The sequence below is a fragment of the Myiozetetes cayanensis genome, unplaced genomic scaffold, assembly GCF_022539395.1.
Source record: "Myiozetetes cayanensis isolate MyiCay16 unplaced genomic scaffold, myiCay2020 scf2-11, whole genome shotgun sequence".
NCBI lineage: Eukaryota > Metazoa > Chordata > Aves > Passeriformes > Tyrannidae > Myiozetetes > Myiozetetes cayanensis.
The window spans coordinates 49616692-49632658 of NW_026087411.1; the positions used below are offsets into that span (position 1 = coordinate 49616692).

At 38.0% G+C, this 15967-nt stretch overlaps 1 protein-coding gene across 1 annotated transcript in view; it reads left to right on the forward strand.

Moving 5' to 3' along the window:
* The window catches only part of UST (uronyl 2-sulfotransferase), a 152890-nt gene that overhangs the window by 54642 nt on the left and 82281 nt on the right, over positions 1 to 15967 (forward strand). The window contains exon 2 of the mRNA XM_050316281.1: positions 5874 to 5917. Within this exon, the coding sequence (XP_050172238.1) occupies positions 5874 to 5917 (44 nt within the window). The remainder of the gene's footprint in view (positions 1 to 5873; positions 5918 to 15967) is intronic.

Here is a 15967-nt window from a genome sequence, read left to right on the forward strand (position 1 = left end):
CTCCTAGCAAGAGCCTTGGAGGAAAATATTCAAGTGCTTGATACGTGTGTAGGACAAAAATACAGAATGTGGGTATGTGTTGTAGAAAGATTATGAACTTTCTCGTGTCAGACTACCTAGGTCTGTCCTAGTGAATTTGTAAGATGTGGGGATTTTTCTCCAAATTTGAGAGCAGTTTTAGCCAAGATTTTTAATTGTCAAATATTCAGATTCAATTTCATCTAGCCAGTGTTTCTAAACATTCATTAAAATGGACCTTTCACCTTGTAGAATTATAGGCTGGAAAGTCTGTCATTAGAGGGTAGGTGCAAAAGCATGTATGTTATATTCTACACTGGTCTAGAACCTACAGTTATTCAAACCCTTCGTATCTGTATTCCAATGGTATTTTTATATATATTGCATATGCAGAATTTCCAGTAAGTTTTCAAAAACTTTTATGTGCACTTATGTGTGCCAGTTTCTCTCCTAATTGTCTTAGAACTATGAAACTTGTAGGTAAACAAATATTAATTATATCATAATGAAGTTTCTAGGGTTCGGTTCACTGGGTAATAAAGCAAAATAGGTATTTTTATCATGTTCCAGCTTCTTTTCTTCATTGTGTTCAGTGATATAGAATGAATTAAATATATGGGTTTCGTGCTGGGGATTTTTGGGGTTTTATATTTATGATTTTAAAAATTAAGAATAACCAAAATGTTTTGAAATACAAGTAAGGAAGAAGAAAAATCCATTGTGGAGTGTTTTTAGAAAATAATGTTTACTCTACATTTTTTTCATAGACAAAATGAAAATTTTGGTAGGGTGTTAGTCTTGCTAGGTACACAGCATTTTACATATGATGTAAGAAATGGCAGTAAGTCACTTTGTATTCCAGTGCAGACTGGTCAGTGGGGTTTTGCTATGTTTTGTTAATCTTCTCAGCACACCTCTGGAAAAACTTTCCTCTGCAAAATCTGGTATGACTGTGCTGACCTCAGCAGTAGCAGGGTTTTCTGTTTAGGTTAGGTTTGAGCTGTGGGCAACATCATCCTGCTAAGCTCCTGGTTTTCAAGCTGTAGTCCCTAACCCCTTTCCTGCCTTTGGACCACAAAGGGCTCCAAGACCTGATGACTAAGAACATCTTATTGTTTCAGATGTGTAAATATCTATGAAATTTCTAAGGGTGTCCACTGCTTATCTGGGAGGGAAAAAAAATAAAGAAGAAAGCAGAGCAGAACTTTTCTGATGACTCACTCGCACTTTCATTTATTTTGAAGGTGCAGTTGTAAATGATTAGAGGTGTTTGGTGGGAAAATTGTTCTCCAAAGCCTGATTTTGTGACCAGAAGACTCATCAGAAAACTATTAAATGGTTTCTTTCCTTTAAGCATCAAATGATGAAAGGGATGGTCTGCTATTAAGGGTTGTATTGGCGCCTGGAAGTTTGAGATGGTGACCAAGGGAAGAAGAGAACAAAGGAGGATTTTCACAAGACAAATGAAATTTGGCAGTAGCTGGATCCCAGCTCCCTTAGACTGCTGCTTGTGATTCCCAACAAGGGAAAACCTTTATCCAGGAACACAGTCAAAACTCCAGATTTTCCATGTTGGCTTTCTGTCTTTGTCTCTACACAATTCTTTTCATGTGATGTCTGAATTATTCAAGTGGAGTTATCCTGTTTCAGTTGCTATCAAAGGGTCTTTAGTTCACACATAAGCCCACTTACCTCCTCTTTTTGTACTCCCCAGTAATTTTTTTGAAAGTTTTTTTCCAGAATTGTAGTTATTTTTCTTATCTGTGGTTCTGAACTGGACACAGAAATGTTTGTCCTTAATCCTGGTGACTGACCATCTTTCTCTGTTTAAACTTGGCTTGCTTCAAGCAAAACCCCCACACTTCAGTGATTCCAAGAAAAAAGGAACATAACCACAAGGTTTCCCCAAAGATTTTGCATACAGCTGATTCACTTAACCTCAAAGATAATAAATTATGGAAAAAATTTGGACTGCTTCCATGTATTCACCATTTTCTGTAATAAAGCCAACTTGTTTTTATCTCTGACAGAGTCTGGAGGAGACTCTTTCAGCCAGCTCAAGTGTGCTGTTGAGCATGTTTGTGGAATGCATAATCCCACTTGTTTTGAGACTTGATTATTCTGTCTGACTTCTTTCTAATGCCTTAGACTTTCATGCTATTACAGGAAGGCAGGACTAAATACTTCTCTTCAGGAAAAAGAAAAAAAAAGTCTAGAATCATCTTCTTGATCAGCAGACAAGAGCAATGATATCTCTATTAAAGCTTTATTAAAGGACTTGAGAGAAGTCATCCTGATGATTTAATGTCATAGGTTTCTTTGAGGCAAGGGGCAAGATTCCTAATGAAGAAAGATGACCTTTTCTTCTATCAGTTTATCATTTCTACCACAGAAAGCCTCTTTTTGTCTTGTGGCTCTTAGTGATGTCAAACACACGCTGTCTGTGCCAGAGCATATAGAAACTGCATGATAATGTTCTCCATCTTAGATAAGCTTGTTGTGTTAATATAGTTACAATAAACAAGCTTATGGCCAATAGCTTTGGTGCTTATGGCATCCATTCCCAAGTGCCTGATTTTTACTGTACCACCTCTCCTACTATGTCAACTGTTAGTAGTTCATAGATTGGCTTTACTTTGGTGTTTTTCCATTGTTAAAAAATTTAGAATGCTGAATTTTTCTTTTGTTTTTAAACTAACCCAGTCTGATATGTATTTTCTGAAAAATGGCCCCATATGTGAAAGCAACACCCTGTCTTAAGTTCATAAAACTTGTAAATACCCAGCTTGGGAGTCATCATCTTTCCTACAGGTGTTTTTTGGAAATATTCTCATGTACGTCCACGTTTTGCATGATATTTCTGCATGCATTAAGTCTGCTGTACTGTGGCCCCTCTTCTGCAGGCAGAGTGGAAGCAAACCCAATTCTATGATATCGTGATCAGTGAGAGCACACGCTGGGCTTCGTGGGGTTAAGGAGCTGGCCGGTGTACCTCACAGGCTGCTGCATCGGGATTTGTGGAGTTATTTTAGTGTATTACTTAAGGTATGATGTGAATCATACAGCAAAAGGTTTCGCTTTTGTTACTGAAAACAAATTCTCATTTAAAACTTGAACCCCCAAGAATTCAGTCTATTGAATTGATGTGGCATGCTGTTGGCTCAGAGACTGACTCTGGTTCATATGCCTGAGGAGCAGAAGGAGGAGATCTGGCAGGAGATGGGAGCTAGCTTTGCACATGGAGTTTGGGGCAGCGTAAGGGTTTGGGGACTGTCTGAAGATTTCCCTCCTCTGCTTTTTGTTTGTAAGTTCTGGCTAGGTTTCAAATCAATACTTTCTATTTCCTTGCATTTATCTGGCAATTAGTTTCTGTCAGTTAGTTGCTTCTGAATTTGAGCAAGCAACTGCCATGAAAACGACCTTTACATAATGCCCCATAATTTTACTATTGTAAGTGGATACAGGAGTAACTAAAATGTGCTGTGAAAAAACCAGCATTCTAAAAACAGAAATCAAACAGGAGGTATGTTAAAAGCCAGGAACATTTTGATGTAATTTTAATGATTAAAAAAGGAAAATGCAGTCTGCATGCTAAGAACATAGATTACCGATACAGAATGGTGAAATTGCTTGTTATTTGCTCTTTAAAGTACCTCAAAAATGTTTCTGTAGTATAACTCTGACACTCGATACTGTCTAAACTATGACTGGTAATTCAAGTCCTTCTCTACAGCAAAATTGGCTGTAATAGGTGATTGCTAAAGATAGTTAATACATATGCAGTTAATATTCCTTTTTTATTTAAGTAAGCGTAAGCTGTATATGTTTTGGGGAGACAAGAAAAAATGTATTATTACCATATACTTATTAATATCTATTAGAAAACTCAAAGTTTTGCTACTCTTTTTAACAAGTTAGTAGTTTTCATATTATGTTTATGACATTTCTAATGTCTTAACTTTTTTTAGACAAGACAATCACTTTTTTTATCATCAATCAAAATAAAACAATTTTTCTGACACAAACTGTAAGAAATGTTTTTATCGACAACAGTGTCAGTCTTTCCACTTGCCTAATTGCAAAGTTGCTATGAACTGGTAGCAGCCTGATTCTACAGTAAAAGCTAAATTCTGAATGAGAAGTTTCCTTCCTCTCCTCCTAGATGTAACTGTAGGTTTTCCTGAAATGCTTATTTTGAAGTCCATCTCACTGCTGATGGAATAGCTACTGTAACCGAAAGCTGTACACTCCTCTGTTAGCAGTCTGGGAACTGCATTACTTCCCTGGCAATTAGAATGATATCAGAGGAATGGATAAAGAATTTGTCCGAAATGTAGGGAATCAGCCATATTATCTATGGCATTAAATTAGCAACTGCGTTGTTCAAAGGATGGGTATTTGTGTAAAATGTATAGAAAGATGACTTTCTTGTGCTTCAGAAGATGACTCGTGGTTTCAGATGACCATCAAAAAGTTACTGTTCAGGCTTTTATAACAGTACATATTCTTCCAAGATCAAGGTACATGCATCTGTAAAAGAAGAAGTTTGGGGTATTCAGACTTGCATTTAGATGAGTTGGAAGCCTTTGGACTGAAGTCTTCATGGTTTCATAACATATACTGGAAAACCAGAGAAAAAATACAATGCAAAATACTTCTGAAAAGTAGTCCCACCTTTTTGTTGTACATTAAAATTTGTCATACTCACACAGAAATGTCTCCTTCCTGCCTTCTGGATCCAGAAATCTCGGGGGGTTTTCCTGACATTTTGAAAAACAGTGTGAGACAGAGTCTTTTTTGGCTAAATTGACAAAAGAAGAGCTCTTGTGTGCTGAGTTACATTTTATTCTGACTAGTCCGTGTTACCCCAGAGGCAATTTCTGCTGCCCCATTCAACACTTCAGGAACGGAGATGTTCACGTGTGACTTTTGGATGTCTATTAGGCACCTATAAAAATGATTCTCATACCCTATACTGATATAAGGTTAGAGCAGAGGTATTTTGCTTTCTTTGGTAGGAGGATGTCTGAGAGGAGAGGCACGCGTGGCTTAAGGGGAGCTTTAAGCCTTGCTGCAAGGTTTCATCATCTGCTGGGACATGTTGGGAAAACTCCTGATTAATCCTTTGGGAGAAGGGTTCAGGAAGAACAGTTGCAGGGAAGACAGACTATGTGTGTGTGGGAAAGTGTATTTTATATATCAGTGTGTGTTTGCAAGGAATGGGTAAAAAGTCTGAAATTGTTGCCTTTTTTTATTGTAGCTGACAACTCACTTGTTTAGAAGCTGCTTTTTTTTTTTCTGAAGTTTTTTTCTGAATAAAAAGAACATCTTGAAAAGGCAGATGTCATTACATCAGAATGCAACTCCCATTCAATCGATACTGTTTGGGAACAAAAAAGTAGCTTGGAGGTTGGGGAAAATACATGTTAGAAGAGAGATAAGGGAATGCTTGTCAGCTCCATCAGATCAAAATCTGATAAAGGCCTTTGATACTTTATTATTTAAGAAATCTTTTTGAGGTTAGCTGTGCTCACTTGCTTAAAATGTGCAGGGATGCAGCTGACTGTTTTTGTCATGCAAATAATTGAAAGCTGTGATTGATTCATTAAAGCTGACTAGAGCAATTTTTTTTTGCTAAAATGCCAATGTACATCTAATCTATTTTTACAAATAGTAGTCAAAACAAATTAATTTTGCTTTAATTTTGTCAATCAAAAATTAAAGCAGAGCAAATTTATTTTCCTCAAATTATTTTACACCACTAAACCAATGGGATAGAGATACACTGGTTCCATGAATTGACAAGTTTTGAATTGGATGGCTTTTGTTTATCTCCATCCTTCTTCTTTTTGCAGGAAATTCCACTTATTTGGATGACCACGGACCACCCCCTCAAAAGGTAAGCTGTTATTTTGTGTTTGCTTTCTCCTTGCTCTTTTGGCTTTTGTTTTTAACTCATTGTATGTTTACTTGTGTATTAAGCAACGTTGTTGAATTTACATCGATAGCATTTAGCCTGTTCACCTTTTTTCCCCCAAGTGTTTTCAGGCATTTATAAATGACTTGGGTTAAACCTCAGTGTGATTAAACTAATGGAACTTTTGTCATTGAGTCAAGGGGAGGCAGGATTTTAGCAGTTTTGTCTGTCAGCACATTTATACGAGGCACTGCAGTTGGATCTAACAGGTTGGATCTAGCAGGTGAAGATGGCCTTTGCTGGCAATATCCCTGGAACATGGGCTCTGCTGCAGGTGCAATGCTTTGAAGCAGGTCAGTAGGATAAATTTAATGAATGTGAGTAATGAGTCCTTTTATAGGGATAGGATTCACTGTTCCCATTGCGTGTGATTGTGTGGCATAAACTTTCCCTCCCATCATCATGGCACCTCATGAGATTTCTGGTTAGGAAGGACATCATGATGGTTTCTTCAATAAGAAAAGAGTGGAAGCAGGCATGTAGTGTCTCTTGCTTTATCTTCTTTTCTTTTATCCTGTGTTGGTTTATTTTCTAAAAACTTACTTGATACTGTATTGTCCTTGTCTTTCCAGACAAGGCTATTGTAAATCCTTTTGTATAGTACAGATATGCACTAAACAAGAGGACAGATTATTTATTTCACTGATGTGGCCTACATGCTAGTGTAGCAGGTGGAAGTGAGTAGTTAGAGATGGGGTGGATGAGAATAACCACTATCTCTGATAGTCCTCACTCAGCTCTGTTCAACTAACCATGAAATCACATCCTGAGCCACCAGGCCTTAAGATGAAATGCTCAACAACATGTGTACATCAGTGTGGTGAAACAGTTGGCTTTTGGTCAGAAGAAGGAGGTTAATGTGGAAAGCAATTCAACTTAGCTTAGTTATCAGTGAAAACAAGCACTAGTCTTGGTTTCTTCACCTTTTTTCTGCGAAGTCTGTGTGCAAATGAAATCTGTAGTTTTCAGCTGGTATATGGGTATTTGTTACACTGTTAAAGTTCAGACAGCTCACTTAGAGGGATGATGTACATTTGATTTTCTTCCTCTCAACACAAATTGCTTTTTCTCTTTTTTTTTTTTCTACACTATTACAAAAACAGATGTAGACAGAAGTGACAAAATCAACCTGTTATGTTTATCATTACTAACTGAGGTGGGACGTGGGAATTCTAAGGCTAAAATAATGTTTCACACTTAAAATCTATTTTAAGCAATAGCACCTCTGGCTTTCGTGTATTTATTTGTGTACCAGCTGCTTTTCTTGTCCAAGAGTACAGCAGCCTGCAGGGAGTGAGGCATTATATTTGTCAGGTCTCCACAGTTAACACTTGGCTTGGAAGAGTAAAGCAATGCTTATTCCAGACGTATATTTTCATGCTTGCATTAGCATTCAGAAATGCCAAGCTGTTACAGTAAGGAAAAGGCTGTCATCTAGATAAGAGCTTTCAACCTTGAAAATGTTATTCAAAATTTGGTACTTCAGGAATTTTGCTTTACCAATTAATGGCACTGTGGATGGCACCCATACTCCAATGGGCAGTACCAGTTGGACAGATTTATCCAACCCAGAAACTTTTCTGTTTGCGTTGTGAAAACATCTTTTGCCTACCTAAACATGTAATTTTGTGTTGTGACCACACAGCCTCATCCAACTGCAGCTCAGCCGTCTGTAGAAAGGGCAGCTGATTAGATACCTACACAATTGATTGGTTTTCTAGGTACTCTTTGATTAGCTACTTACAGTCAGGAAAGTTTGTGGGCTTCCTCTGTAATCATCCTCACTCCTGAAAGCTTGATGAAAAGCTCAATGAAGTAACAGGCTATAGTGTTGTGTAAGTTACAAGTATTTTGCTTTTTGAAGTATTTGCTTGTGTTTTAAAAACATTGATAAAAGATGGATCATTTTGATCATCCCTTGGACAAGCTTGCTTATTACTGAGTGGGGGGTTTTATGTTTTGTTTTTCATTCTTCTAGTCAAAACATGGGTGGGGATTGGTAAAAAGGGCCAGTAATTCCTGGTATTTGCTTAGGATCGTGTTTTGAACAAAGATGCTCTTGCTTTGTAAATATCATGCATTGCATTATTGCAGTTATTACCCTCTAACAGCTTCATCTCTGAACTGTGAACTCTGCAGGTGTGAGTGAAACTAATAATAAATTCATTGTAATTGCATTGTCTTTCAAGTAGCCTCTACTCATATGACTAGATAACTATCTGCATTTAAACTAACAGATTGTTATAGGTCTATGCATGCTTTAACTCAAGATATGAAAATGTGTCAGAAGAAATTAATCCTGAATCCAGCATTTAAAATATTTCATGACAAAATTCTTAAAAACTAGAAGTGGAGATAATGAACAACAATTCATTGCCCGGTGTTGAAATGACTGGTAGCTAATATTGGCAGTGTGTATCAACTACACTAACAGTTGATACTCACTGGACTGTAGCTGTTTTGCAGAGTACATTCCAGTGTTTTGTTGGAAATCGTATTAGTTTTGGCTTTTTGTCATGGCTAGGTGCCAAAGCTTTGGATTTTTTTCAATAACGTGTGTGGGTTTTTTCCTTGTGTAAGAACTGAAAATAACACTTGTTCTCAGAATAAGGAATTAACATCATCACCTTTCAAGAGATCAGGGTACGGGTCTGTTTTTTTCAAATAAAGGTGGCAGCAGCAATTTTCTCAGTGCAAGCAGAGAACGAAAGCTTTGCTCACTTCTGTATGTGAATATTGCTGATGTGGTTCTGGTTCTCCCTTGAAGGCCCATTGAGCCTTCACTGGGTATCTGCAGAGCTGTTCCTTTCACGTATTCTTACTCCCCTTTTCTCTGGCTGCAATTACTTCTGCACAATAAGTTTTTTTCCTTCTTCAGTATTTTTATCACAAAGGTGTTACTACCTTTGCTGATTGGCTCAGTGTTGGCCAGTGGTGGGTCTGTCTCAGAGCCAGCTGGTGTTGACTCTCTGGGACATGAGGGAAGCTTCTGGCAGCTTCTCACAGAAACCACCCCGGTAGTCCTCTCCCCACTATCAGAACCTTGCCCTGCAAGCCCAATACACTAGCATAGGCCACTCTTCTTTGGTCCATAGGCACCAAAGATCTCACAAGACTGACTAATCCTAGATTTTCATGAGTTCTCAGACAGATCTGTATATGCTTTCCTGCAGGGAGAGGCAACCTCCAGTAGCCCTAGCACGCCTCTAGTGTTGCTGATGTTAATATGTGACGGATAAAACTACAATGTAGTTGAGCCAAACAATCTTCTACACTGTCAGTGAAAATTGACTCTCCTGGTTCAAATCTCTATCTCACTACCTCTTTGCTTTTTTTAATAAGCATCTGAAAATATGAATTTAAAGAGATCATTTGTTTATACTTTTTCCATAGATTGGTTTCTATGTGATGTCTATAGATGATGCTAGCTTGGGTTTTAAAGCACCTGTGACGTTGATGTTCATTAGTGACTAATGGTGTTCACTTGACATATTTCACGTCCGAGCATTTCAGCGAATAAAGCAGATGTATTTTGTTCCAGTATTTGTGCTGTTTCCTTATCAAATCTTCCCAAACTTTTTTTACTCTCTCCAAGACAATGGTGAAACTGGCTTTTGAGGAAAAATTATGCGAACTTTATCAAAACTACTGTTGTTATTGAGTGGAACTTGGTAAGAGCATTAGGATATGACCCTCTTTCAGTGCAGATGATATATTTTATGTGTAAGTGGGCTGTGCACATAGGTGACAGATTAATTACGTTAAAGTAGTCTATTCTCAGTTTCTTGCTCATTCTCCCTCGGGATGCCTGTCATGGACCCAGTATCTTTTGGCAGCTGTTTAGGTGTCAGCAAAGCCCTGTGCTTAGCCCAAATGTGACAGTGCTTCAAAGCTTTAAGTGAATAAAAATAATGGATGGAGATCAGGATGAGGTCAAAATGAAAAGAAATAAAATGCATACACAAATTTGATCCGATTATATTGGTTTGAAGTTGTAAAGTGCATAAATAATACACTTTTCAACATTCAGTTCTTAGCTAGTACTTACATGCTAATTGTTCATGTTTTCTTTATGGAGCAGGGCTATCATGGAATAGTAGAATCATTTGTATTGGAAAAGACCTCTGAGATCATCAACTCCAACCATTAACATAGTACCACCATTGTCAAGTAGATTTTTTCTTATTTGACTTTAAAACTTATTAAAAGTTGATTTCAGCACTCCCCCTTTCACTAAGTTTTTATGTTCATCAGAGTTATGTAGTTTTTGTTTTCCCAGGTATTTTGATGACAATGTTAAGATAACAGCCAGGAGCTGTGCATTTTTCTTTTAGTTTAGCAGTTTTGGGTTTTGGTGTTTCATTTGGACTCATGTTTTAGTTCTAACCATCTAGAACATTTTTTTAACCCCTCAGCCCCCTACAGTCTGAAGTGATTGAATTGTTAGTGATGAAGTGCTTGATTTCAAACAAACAAACAAACAAACAAAAAATCAAAAAACCCCACCCAAAACACTGAAAAGCAAGCAAGATGTATTTCCTTTTAAGTACATGCCTACTAGGGATTTTATGGCATGAATAGTAATGTGTATGTTTTTGATAGAGTTAAAATTCTCTGTTTAGCTTTTCTTAAAAAATTGGTGGATAATCTTTGAAGTGGTCCATCCAGGACAGGTTAGGAAGGATTTCAGTGCTTAAAAAAAATCTATCCTGCTTATAAAATGATGAGTTGAGATGATCATGCAGTGTGCAAATTTTAAGCTATTAAAAATAGTCAGAATTTAGCAATGCTCAAATAGAGTAAGTAACTTCCTGTGGTTACCAGACTCAGTATCTGGCTGATAAAATATTGAGAGAATTCACTAAGTGCCTTAACCACAACGATCCTCCTTACAGTCTGAAGCACTGTTTGACAGTATAACTGAGCTTTTGAACCTAGTACACTCAATAAAATACTATGGTTTAGAAAAACCCATAAAATATTTCTCCACTTCCCTCAGTTTATTACAAGCAATGTGCCATGGTTTAACCCCAGCCATCAACCAAGTACTACACAGTGGCCCACTCGTGCCCCATCACGTGTAACAGTGACTTGGGAAGACAAATGCCATTCCATCAAATGTGCCCTCCTTCCTCCTCCCTCCCCCCTGCTTTATATACTGAGCATGATGTCATATGGTGTGTGTCAGTTGGGGTCAGCTGTCCTGGCTGTGTCTTCTCCCAACTTCCCGTACACCACCAGTCCTCTTTGCGAGCATGGCAGTATGAAAAGTAGAAAAGGCCTTTGCTTTGTATAAGCACTGCTCAGCAATAACAAAACCATCACTATATGATCAACACTGGGCTCAGCACAAGTCCAAAACACAGCCCCATACTAGCCATTGTGAAGAAAATTAACTCTACCCCAGCAGAAATCAGCACACAGCGCAAAATAGTTGTAGAACTATTGGGAATAATTATTTTGTGTTCTTTTAAAATTGTGTTCTCCTTTCTTCTAAATGGCAGTATCTAAGTGAAAGAAAACTCTGACTGTTCCAGAAGATTTTGTCATTTTTATTCGTAAGTGTTTGTAATCCTGCTGAAGGTGCAGGGGGTGAATGATATAGCAGACTAGTATTATGGAGATCTATCCAAAAGCTAGAATTGAATCTGTACTATTAAGTGTGAATTGGGTAAAAAACATTTGAATAGTACTGGAGCACTAATTTGTTTGTTTTGTTCATATTAATTTATTGAATCAAGAATCTTAAGGAAAAAAAATTTGATTCTGTGATTTACTAAAATAAAGAAGATGATTTCTTACTTTTTAATCCTTCTTCAGTTTATAGTATATCAGAAATGTGTTGATATGGGGGGGGCTGATTGAAACTAAATGGACAGTACAAAGAGACTTGGGAAATTAAAGCAAGATTGCCTGTCACAAGAAGATAAATCTGTAAGGGATACTGTGCATGCTGATGTCCTGCTAAATTTTAAACAGTAGTGAACTGGCTTTTTATTAAGCCTCTCAATTTTGAAAGACTTTGAGACAACAGGGATGCAGGTTTTGTGAACAACAGTAGCCTGCAGTTTTCATCCATCTAATTTCAAAGATGCTTGGAAAGTATTTTGTCTTTTGATTGGTACTTTAATTATTCAGGCTGTGTGCATAATAAAGGTAAATTTTGCTTCCCTCTGGCATTTACACAGCAGCCTACCTACTCTTACACAAAACAGAAAGATTCTAATATCACCAATTTTGCAACCTGTAGGTTTTGTCCTATGTGACATACCATAGCTAAAAAACTACCTAAATCATTTCTGAAGCTAGTAAAGCTCTGTGCTTTCGCTGAAATTTGTAACGCAATCCATTCTGAACTAATCTTCATTAACCTGCTGATAATCTGTGCAGATTATTTCACAGTATATGAACATCTCTTACAGTTTTAAATGTCCAGCTCTCCAACACATACCCCTCTTCTTTCCCTTCTTTCCATGACAGGAAGGTATTTATAAACTAGCATGGAATAGGAGGAGGTCATGGCTACTCAATCATGGCCACCTTCATTGTCTTTTTATTAGAAAGTGCTGGATTATAACACTAAAGTTCAATTACAGCTGGGTCTGGATGACCTAGACCTTCAGTGGAAAACCAAAAATCTGCTATTCTGCATAAGGATAGCATGACAGAATATCTCTTGAAAGTGGCAAATTGATTTGGTTAATTTTGCTAAGCCTTGTGACTCAGTTGAGTAACGCTCATGGTTTTATCACGAGTCTTTTATTTGTTGATGGCATTCCTAAATCCTGAATTGAAAGGGGTTTTTTCTAGATATGATGTTTAAAGGGGAAAAAAAGTCTGAAACCAGGGATGCTGTGGAGGCTGTCAAAACTGAAAAAAAAAACCCCAACCACCAAGTAAGAGTTGTGGTATTATTTTGAAAGCCTCGTGATTTTGAAGGTGAACTGGTATGTTCTGGCAGTTTTGTACTTAGGCTTTACAAAAGTATAAGGTTTAGTTCAGGAAACAGTGAATAGCAGTGAAGTACTCTAAGAAGTACCATGAGCTTTAATCAGAAATGTGATTGTGGACATGCCTGCATGTGGTCAAAAGTAGAGTTAAAATATCAGGCAAAGAGGACAGGATGTTGTGACTGGGCTGAAGGAGTCTGTGTGAGAGTGATGGTAATTCAGGTGAAAGAGGAATTTGGGCAAGTAATACAAGGGCAGGGCAGTGTGGTTATGTGAAAAGGTAATTCTCAGGACAGCACCCACAGACTCTGTTGTCCTGAGGGAGTGTGGAGGCCTTTGTGGCTGGCACTGCTGGGGATTTTGAGTAGATACAGCGAGAAGCTCACTCCATTGGAATGGCAAGGAGTTGTGCCTTGGTCAGCAGGGAGAAGATTTGGTTTGTCTGAGCAACTCAGATTAATAATTTCAAATTCCAAAAGAGTGAAATGGGAGCACTTCACACTGGGCCTTCTCCATTATTGTCTCTGACATGTCATCTCCAACACCACAGGATCCACTTGTGACTCAAGGTATGGATTGTGGTCTGTCAGGGTAGGTATTCTGGGCCTTTGAGTCATTTTGGATGACACAGGTATTTCTGCTTTGTTCTGATTCTGCTGGAAGAGTTGGGCAGCAGCACGTTGTCCTTCCGGAAGGTACTTCTTGGTATTGTTCCTTCCAGGTGGGGACATCTTGTCATGAACTAGATTTGAATCTGTTACCTGCAGGAGCTGTGATGGAAATCTAGTCCCTTTGAGTTCCTCTGAATATGCAGAGCGAGAGCACCTCAGAGCTACTTCATCTGTAATGAGCATGTGGGTTATAGTCCAGCAGAACTGGCCTGTTTTACAAATTAAAGTCCAGTTATGGCTATAAATGACCTTTATTTCATACTGCAGTTGACTTACAAAGTGTCTGCTTAAAGTACAGTGGAAAAGACAAGCACACTAAAGATATTAAAATGAAATGTGGAGCTACAGAAAGAGGGCCTTAAGTAAAGGGCAGGAGGGCAAACTAAAATGCACCATGACAGATCCTTGGCAATAGTGAAACCATGAGTTGCTGCACTAATGAGTTGCGTAATAGTCAACCACAATACATACAAAAGGGCTAAACCTTAATGTGAAGAAAGACAAGTGCATACAGAGAAATACATTATTCAGTCTACCACTCAGCACATTCAAATCAAATATTATTGGCTCCCAGGGTGAATTCATGAATATTTCATTGGAAGGGTAGAGACTACCGTAAGGTAGTGGGGTTACTTAAGGGAACACCAGTGCTGTGAAGTATTATAAAAAGTTTTAAAACCAGGCTTAGTATTTTGCAAGTAGCCAGTATAAAGATATGGGTTGGATGTGATAGGATTTACTACTTAAACAGAGAATAACTGTGCCAGTGTGTTCTGAGCACATCAGAGTGTACAAAACCCTGGGCTCTGGAGGAAAAAAAAGCTGTTTTAAACTTTACAGTTCCAAGATATATATATCATGAAGCTGCTCTGGAGTTAAAATCAGTCTTGCACAAATTCTGCAGCTTATAGGTTTTCTGATATAACATGGAAAATTCCACTGGAAAATGCGGTAATTAATGGGGCACTAAAATACTTAATGTACCTGAACTCATGCTAGTTCCCTCAATTAATACCAGTATCAGTGAACCACCTCCTTAAATAATTTATCTCCTTTATCTTCTTATGAGGTAAAGGTTCATACCAGAAAGATAACTTCCACAATGTGATTAACTTGAGAAGCGAGAAATAAATATGCTGCTTTTCATAAGAAAACTAATGAGGGCCCTACAGTTCTTTTCTTACTACATGCAGTCATGTAGGGTAAAGAAGAAAAAGGGTGATAGGTCTGTGTTATGCATACCTCTCTATATTTGTGATAGTCCCATATGCTTTGATAATTCTAAGTTCCATCCTGAGATGTATGAAAAAGAGATGTCTGCAGGACACAAACAATAACTGTTCAGTTCTCGTTGGCACCAGGGAGATAAGATACAGATAAGATTGGATATATCCAATTTTGGTCCCAAAAGAGGTGAACAAATTGCAAACTGCAGAGGAAAGCAGGAAGAATGGAGAAGGGGTTGAAAAGCATGCTATGTTAAGAAAGAGTGAAAGGAAAAGATTTGATTAATCTAGAGGTGATGGTTGTACCCCATCCCCAAGCAATTATCCATTTAGTAGGGTGATTCCCCTCTCACCTGCTTCATCCCTGAGAGGAGCCAGAGCTGAGCTGCCATTTCCTAAGTACAGCAAGTGTTGCTGAGTGGTGAAAACCAGGAGTCCCACTCACACCTCCAGAGGCTGCCTGACATCAGTGAGCACCTGAATCTACTCCCTAACGACTTGTTTGACTCTTTGTATACATATGCTGGTTTTGAATGTTGCTGAAACTTCACATACCTGAAATAAACTTGGTTCTGCACTCTCTGTGGTGGGGAGTCTTGCACAGCAGATGGCAGGAGAAGAGGTTTTTTTCTGCTACAAGCTGCTGTTGTAGGCAAGTAAAGCAGGTGTAAAGTATAAAAGGAGCAAAAGCAAATGTGTTGATAGGATGCAGCTAAAGCTTTGAAAACTGCATCTTTGAACTTTTCTTTATAATTTCCTCAGGCTCCTGTTGATATTGTTGTAGTTTCTACAGCCATAGTATCTTGTAATAGGACCTGATCTGAGACTTAGTGGAGAACCTTTACTATGCTTTGAACTGAGCTCTTTTTAGATTTGTAAGTGTGCAGGGCTTCTTCACAGAAAAATTACTGGAAGTTTTGATTTTGGCTCTACAGGTCTGTTTTTTGGGACATGTCAGGTACCATAAGCTTTGGAAGACACTTCACAGTAATGCTTTTCTTTAGTCTTAATAATTTTGAGTACTGTCTGCAACAAAGTTGCCTTTTGCTGCTTGCTCTCCATGCTTATGGTTTTAATTTATTTTGGTACTTAGAGATGTTGAATTGTTAGAGAACACATTTTAAC